Source organism: Arvicola amphibius, chromosome 10 (genome assembly GCF_903992535.2).
Source record: "Arvicola amphibius chromosome 10, mArvAmp1.2, whole genome shotgun sequence".
In the NCBI taxonomy this organism is placed as follows: Eukaryota; Metazoa; Chordata; class Mammalia; order Rodentia; family Cricetidae; genus Arvicola; species Arvicola amphibius.
This window is the reverse complement of record NC_052056.1, coordinates 122,790,891-122,803,990: the sequence shown is the minus strand read 5'-3', so window position 1 is coordinate 122,803,990 and position 13,100 is coordinate 122,790,891. Positions and strand designations below refer to the sequence as shown.

Below are 13,100 nucleotides of genomic sequence, written 5' to 3'. Positions count from 1 at the left end.
AGGCGGGGAGCTCTCTGGTCATAGTGTGTTCCCAGCATCATCTAGAAGCCTTTCAGACAGAGGGAAGGCACACTTTCCAGCTGCCGATGAACCTAGCAGAATCATGGGGCAAAGAGAGCCATGCCCCTGGCCACAGGGTAGGAGGCAGAATGTTATTGACTTCTGGTTGTGTTATTAGATAAATGAGTGAGTAATCACTCAATAAACTTGGCCCCAAGATGCCCTGGGAGATGTGTATATATATATATATATATATATATATATATATATATATATATATATATATGTATATATGCTAAACCCCTTGCTTTGGTTAAAAAAAAAATCAAGCATTGGTTTAATTAAAACTGTTTGGCTGAATTAGGGATCATGGTGTCTTATCATTTGATAACCAAACAAGAGAATAATGTTCCTTAAGTTAATGGAGCTGGGAAAACATCCTTAAGAAGTAGTCAGCCCACTTCTTTGTCATCTAGGTGCCTGTCTATCATCTCCATCCATCTGTTACCCATCCACCTAAGGCCCCGGGTACCAGAGATTGCCATTGAAGCTAGACCTCTGACATGGATACAGATCCAAGGGATCCACCCACCATCCATTCGCCCCTTAGCTCATCCAGATATCTATCACTCATCCATCCACTGAATCACCCGTTACCCACCCATCCGTCCTTCCGCACACCCACCTATCAGTCCATCTATCCATCCTTGGACTCTCATTCAGTGCACTGCTTTTTACCAGTATACAGGAGATCATTGCATTAATAACAAGTTGTTTCTACTCAGCTTCTCGTATAATTTAACGGGAGTGAGAAACATGCACAGAAAGTGCTACAAACTAGATTTCTCTTAGAAAAAAAAAAAAACCACTTATGAGAATCCAGAAGAGAGCTCACATCCAGAATTACTATGCTAGGACATATGTTGAGCATATGATAAGTACAAGGAGTGTTCGATAGATAGATGAGAGAGAGAGAGAGGGGGGGGGTACAAGGAGTGTTCAATAGATCGATAGATAGATGAGAGAGAGAGAGAGAGAGAGAGAGAGAGAGAGAGGTGGATGGTAAGATGGAAGAGTAATGGACCCTGGTGGATGAGTGGGTATAATGGTAGATGTTAGGGTGGGTGGCTAAGTGGGTGCATAGATAATGGATTGATGGGTAGGAGGGTAGATGAATGGATCAATGAGCAAGTTGATGGTTGAGTGAATGAGTTAATCGGTTTGTACAACAATGCCCTGCATTATCCATTTGCCTATTTCCTGGCTTTTTCTGTAATCTATCTCCACACTTACGGGTAGCTTTCTGGGAACAAAACCCAACTTAGAATTCTTCTGTGGCCCGCAGTGTCCAGCCTGGTGCTAGATGTGTATTATAAAAGACCCGCTGTAAGCATTTAGGCAAACGTAAAGAAAGCCATGTCTTTTTATGATGCACAGAGGCAGGCGATAAAGCACAGCAGTGGGTGTTTTATTGCCTATTTCCACTTCCCTGTGTTTTAGAGGTTTCGTGTAAAGAGTATGTGGCTTTCATAATGGAAAACAGATCATCTGTGGCCTGGCTTCCCAGACTGTACTTCCAGAGCTGAGAACCTGCTCCTGTAATGACTGATGTGCCTATGGGCTAAGTCTATCTCCCACATCATCAGCCTCCTGATCACTGCAGAAGAAACACACCTGAGACGTCTCTCACCCAGACAAGCCTTAGATGGATGGAGCCTATTCTGGGATGCCTCTTAGGAGGCTGTGCTACCCTCACATAGTTGACTCTGTACCAACAGGTCCCTTGCTCCCATGAAAGTTGAATCCCTGGGCAGTGGCATGACCAGGACACAGCAGAAAGGCCTGATACCACCTGCCTCTCACTGCACAGTAACCCTGAGAGTCAGCCCCAACTCCTTCGTGTGCAAACTGGGTTGATGTCAGAACATGTAGGGACCCCATTCCTCACGGTGTAAGATAGTGGTGTCTGCACAGCACTCTACTCCGTATGGCTCAGCACTCCCCAGGCATCATCTGGGATCATCTGCACTTGAAGATAGGGCACCTGAGGCTCAGGGAAGGCTTCGGATGACATGATCCAAATATGGAGGTGCAGCTTCCTGGGGCTCCACCCAGGGTCATTTTCATCAAAATGTGTATTTAAGACACAGGAATAGAAGACTAACACATAGACACCAACTCTTCTTGAGTGAGTGTGTGCGTCTGTGTGGGAGTGTGTGTGTGCATGTGTGTATGTGTGAGCATGGAGGCCAGAGGTCAACCTTGAGTCACAGCTCAAACTCCATCCACCTTGTTTTGGTGAAATAGGGACTCTCGCTATCTTTGGGACTTAAGAATTAGGCAAGGTTGGTAGCCAGCTAGCCCTAGAGAGTCTCTTGTCTCTGCCTCCCCAGTGCTGGGATTACAAGTTCATACCATTGTACCTGGCTTTTATTGAGTATTAGCGGTCGTTCTTGAAGTTGGCATGGCAAGCATTTTACCATATGAGCCACCTTTCCAGCTCTTCCAGGCCTCTAAACATGGCCCTTCACCCATGTAACACCCCTCCCAAAGACCAGTGTTCACCGTGAGTGTGGTCAGACACCACAGTGGCTTTTAACATCAGACTATAAGCTGCCCAGGGGCAGAGCTGTGCCTATCAGTCCTGGCAGATGTGGTATAGCTGGGATATAAATGCTCAGTGCACACTCGTGAACCAATGAATCGAAAGGGAAGGTGTCCAACCCCAAGGGTCCCCGGCTGCTCACCTCCTCCTGCCTGTTTCTCTTCAAAGTTGGCCAGCTGGCTCTTCTGCTGTGCCTCCTCCAGCTGCTTCTGTACTTCCCCCAATGCCTCCTGAACTTGCTGGTACTTAGCCTGGAAGAAAGTCTTGGTGATGGCTGAGGTTTGGAAATGAAAGGGTTTATACTCCCGGCCCTAGGTTCATGTATTGGGAAACTAGTCCTCTACATGGCACTGTGAAAGGTCAGACCCAGCGGAGGTCTTCATGTTTCCCGGGGCCCTGGAAGGAATTACTGTGGTTCTTGTGAGGCCTTCACTTTAGTTCTTACAGGGAGCTATTATAAAGGGAGGGAGCTCAGAGCCTCCCCATCTTGAGCTGCTTGGTCCACTGATCTTTCCTTCCTGCCATGATGCCAACTACTCTTATGTTTTTGCCAGATATTGAGCCAATGGGCCAGCCCAAGACCATCACCCTCCAGAACCACGAGCTAGCTTGCTTTATCAAGAAACCCACTTTGAGGTATTTCACTGTAGTAATGAAAGTGGACTCAACCGGACACTTCACATGTGACCAACCAAAGCCAGGGTTTGGTCACCTGTTACATACTCATTTGACAAGAATAGTATCCCCTGCATTTTTCCCACTCAAGGGTCCTCCAAGGTCATGGATCTGTTACATGTAGCCACCATTGCTAAGGTCACTATCCATAGTACCTCTCAGGCCTTGCCTTAGAAAGACCTAACTGTCCCTAGGAGCAGGACACAGAATTCAGTTAGCAGGTATTTCTCACTTGGGCTGGCAGGTCCTGGAGAAGCCTAGGAACCAGGACAAACCACTTCTGGCCACCCACTAGATCCCCACGACCCCTCACCTTGAGCTCCTGAACCTCCCGGAGAGCCTGAAGCCGTCGTGCTTGTTCGCTCTCCAGTGCCTGGCAGGCCACATCACCTTTGAAGCGCTCATCAGCCAGCTCTGAGGTCAAGTCTGTGATCTGAGCAAGAGAAACCAGGAGGCCACTGACACCCCTTCCCTCCACACACCACACACAGCAGAGGACCATCCGAGGATAAGCCATTACTAGGGAGAAGAGAGGCCACCTGCTCGGTAAACAAGAGGCTAAAAGCTCACACTTCAGGATGTACCTGTTTCTGGTGTGGGAGAACTGTCGCCTGGCACACACTAAAGGGGAGGAGGGAAACTAATAGAACCGGTATGGGGAATAAATGAGATAAAGCCCTGGAGAGTTTAGTACAGTGCGTAGTACATAGTAGGCTCTCAACTAAGGACAGGTGCTTAGCAGAGGTTCTCAGCTATCAAGGAAACTGAGCTGGCCTCCGGGACTGAGCATCCTTGTCCCTGAGGAAAGCACACCACAGTTGGATGTTCTATGTGGGGCTCTCAATGGATCTCTGTGGGCTGTGGCACCCGCTCTCTGCTTTCCCCGCTTGTCTTCCGTAGGTACTCCTGACCTGTAATCTGTTGGTAGTGATTACATAGACCCATTAAGAAGGAGACAGGGGATTAACAGGACACATGAGCTGGGTGCTTCTGAAGGAGTTGATAAAGGCGCTTCGCTTCCTGCTGAGCTGACAGACACAGGCACCACTACTATAGGAGGGAAAATAAAGTGGAAAGCTAGCCTCTAGGCTCACAGCACTTTCTTCTTGGCTGTTAGACACCAGAACCAGAGAGCATGGGACTGCGAACTAATTTTTTTGTCGCGTGAATGCAGCACAAGGTGCCCACTCATCCACGGAGACAGTCATGAGGCCCCGTTGCTTTGAGATGCTCATCTGAACTGTGGATTTAGTTTTAATTCTTTTCTGCAATCAGAAAGCAGAACACTGTCATGAATGAACGTTCCTGGGAAGAGACCCGCCTCCTACACAACTCTGCAAGGCTGGCTGGCTGCTTCCAACTTCAGTCACTTGGGAGGCTGTAGTGGCGCAAGTCCAGAGTCTAACACAATTGTCTTGGGCTATCTGTAGCCTGTTTGATAGCCTTGTTCTTTGTCTGCCCTAACGGCCTGTGATGCCAGGCGAAACCTTTGGCTGTGTATTAGCACACCCCTAGCTTCCTAGTCCCAGGCTAAAAACGTTCCACATCTGTGGCCTGTGGCAGAAGTCCCTCGTGTTCTATAAACTACACTGATCTTTCCACCGACATACTCAAGCAGGGTTGACTCACGGTGTCTTTGCTCCCTTACTGTAACACATCATAGGATGGCCACCACATTGAATCGTGGAATTACTGGTAGCCTGAATCTGTGCCCAGATGTGATCATTCATATTCGGCTCCAAAACAAATAACCTCTGAGGTGAGAGCTGTGTTGTTGGGAAAACAGTTGCACTGCACAAATTGAGGCCACCGTGTGTTCTATGCACCCTCTTTCCCACTCGAGCCCATCCTTGCCCTACTGTGGCCCAAATCTTCAGAGGAAACAGAGAGAGCCAGGGAGTGAGAGGTGGTGAAGAACTCTCAGATCACAGAGCAAGCAAGCAGCAGAGCTGAGACTCGAACTCACATCTGTCTGCTGCAACTAGCAAAATGGTCACAGAATCGGGGTTTTCAAGGGCTCTGGGTAGGTGGCCTCTGAGAGGAGTCCGTCTGTTCTTCCTCAGCCTTCTGGCTTTATTGTGCACCAGAGAAGCTCTGCACACTTCAGAGTTTGTTAAAGTGCAATTTCCCTACCAGAGTTCCCAAGGCATAGCCAGGAAGCTGAGCTCAGGAATAGAGGACAGAATCACAGGGGCCCCAGTGTCCTCCTCCCCCTAATCCTGGCCTCTCTTTGCTTTGGGCAAGTTAGATTTGTTTGCGGCCTTGTGAACACTCCACGGGGCTGAGAAGGTGATCGGTACAATCCAGGAACATCCAGAGCCACACTCCTAACTACCTCCCACCCTGGGAGTCGGCCTTGATCCCAAGCAGGGGTACAATGATGGCTCGCTTAGACAATTAGCATGAAATTTAATTTGTGCTAATTGGCCTGAGCATGGGAAGCACAAAATTAATTTAATGAATTAATTTTAAGTCTCATGGAATCCACAGTCTGGAGCCTGAAGGACAGTCAGTTCTTTCAGCTACCGGAGACTACTGGATGTTTTTACATGGTCCAAGTTCACACAACCCTGCCCCTTCCTCCTTCCCTCCCCCTTCTTTCCCTTCCTTCTACTCCCTCCCCTCTTCTTCCCTCCCTTTTCCTTCCCTCAAAGCATGGGCAGAAGCCCTGTCTTTGGAGGGGAGGTGGAAACTCTACACTCAGAACTATGAAAACCAATTTAAGAATGATCTGGCTTGCAAACATAGTGGAGTTTTTACAGATGTCAGGAAATTGCTTTGACAGCCCTCCCCAGATCCACCGAGTGCTGGAATCAGCAAAAATGTCCTTTCTACTTAGGGACAATGTCCCGCGAGGACAAGCTGGACATAAGGGAAAGGAATGTCTACCCGCTTTTATAGAGTCTTAGAGAAAGGAATTAGTTTGGCCTGGTGGCACAGGCTGGTAACCCTGGGGACCAAGAGACTGAGGCAGAAGAACCACGTGTTCAAGACCAACCTCAATGAAACAGCAAGACATTGTCTGCAAGGGAAGCTGGGGTTGCAACTCAGTGGTGTTCACAGAGCATGTGCAAATCTTAGCTCATTCCCCAGTACTGAGGAAAAAGCATCCGGTACAGTGTGCATCCCTGGATAGATATCTGAAGCTCAACACAGCTAGGGTTGTGGGTGCCATTATTTATAGATCCTAGAGGCATTATGTACACACCTACTGGGTGTCCGGCACTATACCGAGAATTCACAGGGTAATTAGAGATGAGTAACTACTGGGAACCCTATATCTTAGCCTGCCCTGGCCTTCAGCTCCAATTTTCAGAGATTCTCAAACTTGGTAAGAGCCTGGGGACCTGGATGGAGAGAAGAGGCTGGGGAGGGGGTGGAGAGAAGAGGCTGGGAGGGGGTGGAGAGAAGGGGCTGCAGAGGGGGATGGAGATAAAAGGTGGGGCCACAGCTTGATCAGGATGCTTAGCTATTAGAGCTTCTTGTGAACTTGAGGGGTCACAGGACTTCTATTCTTCTTCCCCAAGAGGTCACATTGAATAAACCTTTCTCTTCTTTCCCTGACATGTCTAGTTGGCCTGGGCTGTGGAGCCCAAGTGCTAACATCTGAGGATAATGCCAGCCACACCAGCAAGCCATCTCTTGGGTCTCTTACAAACATACAAAAGAATCTGATAGAAAATCGAGGATTACATAGGCCCTGTCAGAGAGAGTAGCATCATGCTGGTAGGATATAGGGAGAGGAGACCTGAGAGCAGGGCACATGGAGGTGACTGACCAGCCTTGGTGGACTTCACCCAACGCTTCACCAGAGAGGAAGCAGGCCATCTCTCTGTCACCCACTGCCCCAACCTGAGGCCATAGTTGGGTTTTGTTCTTCCCTATGGGATGGGGACCACCCTCCTCCATGACTATCATGGCTGTACCCACATAACACTTAACATTAGAGTCATACCTGCCAGGCCAACCCCACCATGTGTCTCAACCCTACCTGGGATGTATCCCATTTCCAACACCTGGTCAACTCTTGCATATCCTTCAAGGCCCTCTGATGTGGGATTCCCCTCTGTATGTTATGAATACCATTGGTTAATAAAGAAACTGTCTTAGGCCTGTGATAGGGTAGAGTAGAGCTAGGCAGGGAAAACTAAACTGAATGCTGGAAGAAAGGAGGCGGAGTCAGGGAGAAGCCAAGGAGACACAGCTGGAGACAGACATGCCAGAACCTTGCTGGTAGGCCATGAGCCTCATGGTAAAATATAAAATAATGGAAATAGATTAAATTAAGTTATAAAAGCTAACCAATAAGAAGTTAGAGCTAATAGGCCAAGCAGTGATTTAATAAGGGCAGTTTCTATGTGGTTATTTTGGGAGTCTCGGCAGCCAGGAAACAAACAAGTGGCCTCCTACTACAGCCCTCTAATGGAAATGACCTTTGACCCCATTCCCAATATGCATAGCCATTTTAGAGCAAGTCAGATCTGAGTTCAAATCCCACCTCTGCCGCTTATCAGCTGTGTGACATTAGATAAACCACTGCACCTCTCTGGGCTTCATCTATAGCGCAGGGACATTAAAACCTCCCTAACCATTTATGTTGAAGGTAAAACTAGACAATACTGGTTCTGGTCTCATCGCAGAAACCCCTGGACAAGTCCCTCATTAAAGGTGAGTCTCTATTTGCCATGGCTCTGGCATCAGGAGTGCTGGGTAGACAATGAAGGGTGAAGGTACCCAGGACTTCTCTGCCTGTGATGAAGTGGCAAAGGATGCACGTGTTGGTGGCAGAGGTGGAGGGCTCGACTTAATGGAAGAGCATGACTCCTGGTGCCATTTTCCTGACAATGGTGAGACAAACCTGAGATCCAGTGATGCCCACGGTGCCCTATAAGCCAGGACTAACTCAGCCACTTCTCCACACTCAGCACACTGCTGACCCCAGAGTCTTGTTTGGTGGGCACAGATGAGTGTTCTATGGGAATAAACTGGGGCAGGCAGTCAAGAGGAACATTGTAGTCACGCCCTCTGAGATCTCACTGAGTCTGCAGAGCTTCCGTGGTCAGCTCCATGGAAAGGAGAGAGTCCTCAGTAGTTGAAGCCCAAACAACATGCCAAGTCCATGAGCTGCCCGGCCACTGCGTCTTCAGCGTGAGGTACTCACAGCCCTCAAAGGAGCAAGGTACCACTGCAGGAGCCTGGACTGAGTCAGAAGACCCAGGCTGTGACCTGGGACGGTCATCAGCAAGCTATCGCCCTCCCTGCTGGACATTCACAGATGTCACCTTCAGACTACCACCTCCAGGCCCTGAAGCTTCCTGCTAGACTCTTGCCATAATTCTTTACCAAACCCCAGAGGCTGTTGGGTTAATACACCCAGAAATCACATTTTTATCCTCCATGTTTGGCCATGAATTAGATCGTAGGAAAAACCCAGAAGTTAGGAGGGAAAGGCCCCACCCCTGATTCTCTCAGGAGCTCTGACCCTCACAGCAGTGTCCTGTTAGACGAGAGGGACCATGTCCCTGTGAACGTAAGAGCCCCTCTGACAGGGCAACCTCTCCCTGGCTCCCATCCGCGTGGCTTCACTGCAGTTAGATCTCTCTGCAGTAACTGTCTAATAAGCCAGGTTGTGATGCAAGCCGCTGCCCACCTGCTGAGACAAATGGGTGGAGCGCGGGGCAGGGGACAGCAGCAGAGGTGTGTTTGTGATGCACGGTCCCAGTCAGGGTCTCTGGTCCCCAACTGTTAGTACAACAGAGCCACACAGAAAGCTGTGCACACTCTCTGATCTGTGGCCTTGTGACCCTTTGTGTATCCTAAAAAGGAACTCCTGCAATGTCTGAGAACTTGTTAAAACAGCAGGAGTTCTGGGGTCACCCTAAGCCTGGGTTCAACGTTGTTAAGCTTGAGGTCTGTGCATGTGTTTCAGGGTCACCCCAAGCCTGGGTTTAGAATTGCTAATTCTGATGTCTGGTTGTGTCTGCTCTGTTAGGTTCTATAGGGACCTGCCCCAGATTCTACACTAAGACCCACTCATCTGCAATTAGGGTCATTTCAGAGCTGGTCAAAGAGGCAGTGAAGGTGGGGATCCCTCCCGGGTCAAACCTTCCTCAGATGAGGTTGGAAGAGCTGCGCACTAAAGGCACCCCACTGGCTTCTCAGGCAGAAACACATGCAAACCAGTAACAAGTGTTTTCCAGCAGGAATAGCAGCATCTTTCTTCAAATACAGTGTTGCATGGCGCCGGACACAGCAGTCTCCAGACCTCATGGCAAGAGATGAGAGAGTGACATTGGCAGTGGGCATGAGCTGGTGTTGATTTAAAAGTGATGCCCGCCGCCTGTTACAGTGCCAGAAGGAGCTATATGGGCCACTGAAGGGAGAAAAAACACCAACCAGAGCTGTGCTACAGTATTGACCTGCCAGGCAAGATGTGCCCACAGGAGCCATAGTGGCATGAAAGTTATGGGGGTGACCCGTAACTTCCTGATTAGATCTGAGGTCTGCTTCCCAGAAACATGGCTGATACTGTAAATCCTGGTGGAAGCCCACGGCTGGAGGGGGCCAGAGAGAAGGGACAGGAGAGGAAGGAAGGCAGCCTAGATAGTGACTACTATGACTTCATGGTGAGCTACACTATGGAACTGATCTTTTGTTTTTCAGTTTAGCACGGCACTGCAAAAATGCTTCTACAGGGCCAGCAAGATGGCTCAACAGGTAAGGATGCAAACCCCAGAACTCATATGATGGAGGAAGGGAGGCATCTCTTCTTGTCCAGAAGCCTACAGTGGCATTGTGGGCTGCAGGGCCCTGGAGACTTATCTATGCGGCACCAGCTTGTTCGCCCACAGTGACATCAATTTGCATGCCAGAGATGTGGGGCAGCCACACGCGTCCTTGCCAGCCCTACACTCTAGCCCTTTTCCATTTTGCCTGTCTGAACCCTGAAGAGGCTCTTAGCAAGGCACTGATTTGCATTTCCTGATTGCTATTTAGATTGAGACTCTTCTCATGAGTCTATTTGCACTCTTGAGCATGCAAATCTCTGAAATAAGAATACCCCTGATGCCAGAACATCATGGAAGATGGAGAAGAAAGAATATAAGAGCCAGGAGCGTGTTTGTGTGTGCGTGTGCGTGTGCGTGTGCGTGTGCGTGTGCGTGTGTGTGTGTGTGTGTGTGTGTGTGCATGCTCTGAAACGCTGTCTTCTGGTGGGACTCCTGAGCTCACAGCAACTGTGATAGCCTGCACAAGATCAAGCCAGTCAATGTTCTAGAAGAGAGGGGTGGAGGGGTAAGGGCTCATGCGTACCCCAGATGAGGCACTATTGCCGGGAGGAAGACTCATTTTCTTCAGTAGCATAACCACTGGTAAATTACCTGTGTTCGTAAGTGAACCCAACACATACACACACACACGCACGTGCACACACAGTCACACACACACACATACACACAGGCATACACACATGCATATAGGCACACACAGGCACACAAACATGCACATACACACACGTGTACATTCACATACACATAGGCACATACATGCACAGAAGTACACAAACACATACATATGGGTACATTCACACACAGGCACATACACACATGCACAGATGCACACACATATATGTACATGCACATACACAGAGACACATACATGCACATACATGTATATATGCACAAATACATTCACACTGGTACATGTACACATGTACACACACCACAGACACACACTCACACACATACCAATGATGCTAATTAAATGTGGTGGATTATACAAAAAGAACCAGAAAGTAGGAGAGGACTTGTTGGGAGGTTCAGAGGAGTGGAAGGGGTGAGAGGGGAATATGAACAAAATAGATCACATACATGTGCAGGGTTGTGAGAGAATGCATTTTCAGATGGCTTGGTTATTAAAAGGGCTGGCTGCTCTTCCAGAGGATCTGGGTTTGGTTCCCAACCCCACGTCTGAAGACTCACAACTGCCTGTAACTCCTGCTCCAGGGAAGCTAGCGCCCTCTTCTGTCCTCCTTGGGCCCTACACTCATACGCACAAACCCACACAAACATAGAGGTAATTAAAAATAAACAAATTATAAACAAAACGTTTATCATCCTCCTTGGCTACACCAACCAAGGCTGCATGAGACCCTGTCTCAGAAAAGGAAAATTCAGCAGAGGAATTCCCTGGGCAGCAGCAATGTTAGTAGTGGACAGCAGGTCCCATGCCCAGGAAAGGTGACCTCAGAGTGAGGCTGGATTTCTCATTCGTGCTTCTAACAGCTTTTAAATCAATTATCAATAATTTGAGGGAAAGCAAAAAGGAAGCAGCCGGTCCACCACAGAAACCATCTGTCCATATTTTGATCAGTTTTTAATTTCCACTTTTGGAAGGTTTGTCTTCCAGCAGACTGGAACACGTCTGAGTGTTCTGAACTTTACCCACACATGTGTGACAACTTTGACTCCATGTATTTATCGGTATTTATTCTGTCTTCATTTCACACTCTAATCAACAGCCTCCCTTTATTTAGACAGGGTGAGGTGCCCATCACCCCAGTGCTGCTTTCTCCTTCCATGGCTTATTTAAGGAGCCTTCCTCTTTGGGACAAAATAGCATTAGCTGGTAATGTGGGGCCCGGAAGATGCCACACACATCCCCGGTGTGCCAGGGCCTCATTTCCCTCCACCATAACTGTAAAAGGATGCCATAGCTGCCCAAGCATCGTGGGATGTAGCGCAGGGCCGTTATCCCCTCAGCAGATGCTCAGGAAGTGTGGGTGGGCGCGGATGGTTTACCTTGCTCTCCAGCAGGTCCGCGCTCTGTCTGAGCTCGCTTCTCGACTTCTCCGACTTCTGCAACTTCTGCCTCAACAGTGTCAGTTCCTCCTACAAGACAATACCCGCGTGTAAGCTGCCTGGGGCGGGTCTTTGGGTCCACTCCCGTTAGAAGAAGCCTCAGGGGACAGGCAGCAACTCGGTGAGCTCTTCAAGGAAGGGCTACACAGATGTCCCTGCAGTCTGCGTTTGCTGAGTGTTGGGAGGGCTCACACCTTGTTAGTCGGGGCCATCACTCCACACATATGCGTCAAGATCTACATCCCACCCCGTAAATTCATAAAACAATCAATTTTCAATTAAAATCAAACTTTAGGAAAAAAAAAAAGAGTGGCTGGTGGTGGCATGGCTGTCGGTCAGCATGCCTGTGCTGTCACCCAAATCAGTCCTTCTCTTTTGTCATTTCCAAATACCAACATCTCTGCTCCTAGGAGTCTGGACACAGCCTAGTCTAGGGGCTGAGTGCACAACTCCAGATGGGGACTGTGTGCGTGACTGTGCAGAAGGCATCCATCCTTGCAAGTGTCACTCTCCCAGCAGGGACAGCTCTCCAAGCTGGTGACGCTGTCATTGGAAGGAGCGGCCAGTGGCAGAATGACTATAGGCTGTGAACCCGAGGGCATGCCCTGCTGCTCTAAAGAAGAACGAGGAAGCGCTCCCTGAGATGTCCCTGGGGATTTAGAATAGATTGGCAAGAGCACAGTGTGTGCTTCACAGGGGAGGCCTCACCCGAAGTGCCTGGGATCAAAGTGCCAGATTTTAGGCTCTTTCCAGTTTGGGGACATTTGCTTGGACTTTGCTCATAATTAGTTTTAGATGAAGGACACGTAGCCTACCTCATGTTTACTGTTTGTGCAAGAAATGAAAGAGCCTTATGCATAACTTGGTCATTTTTATAAAAAATAAACATCAGAAAGCATATACCAGTATTTGTCCAAAATAGCTACCCACGGGAGGTATGTGTGTGTGGGGGGGGTGTGTGT

General features: G+C 48.8%; 1 protein-coding gene across 1 annotated transcript in view; it reads right to left on the bottom strand.

Moving 5' to 3' along the window:
* Myo18b (myosin XVIIIB) overlaps positions 1 to 13,100 on the bottom strand; it is a 191,843-nt gene that overhangs the window by 112,810 nt on the left and 65,933 nt on the right. The window contains exons 24-26 of the mRNA XM_038344547.1: positions 12,079 to 12,168; positions 3,594 to 3,713; positions 2,748 to 2,856 (exon numbers count right to left, since the gene is read on the bottom strand). Coding sequence (XP_038200475.1) covers positions 2,748 to 2,856; positions 3,594 to 3,713; positions 12,079 to 12,168 — 319 coding nt within the window. The remainder of the gene's footprint in view (positions 1 to 2,747; positions 2,857 to 3,593; positions 3,714 to 12,078; positions 12,169 to 13,100) is intronic.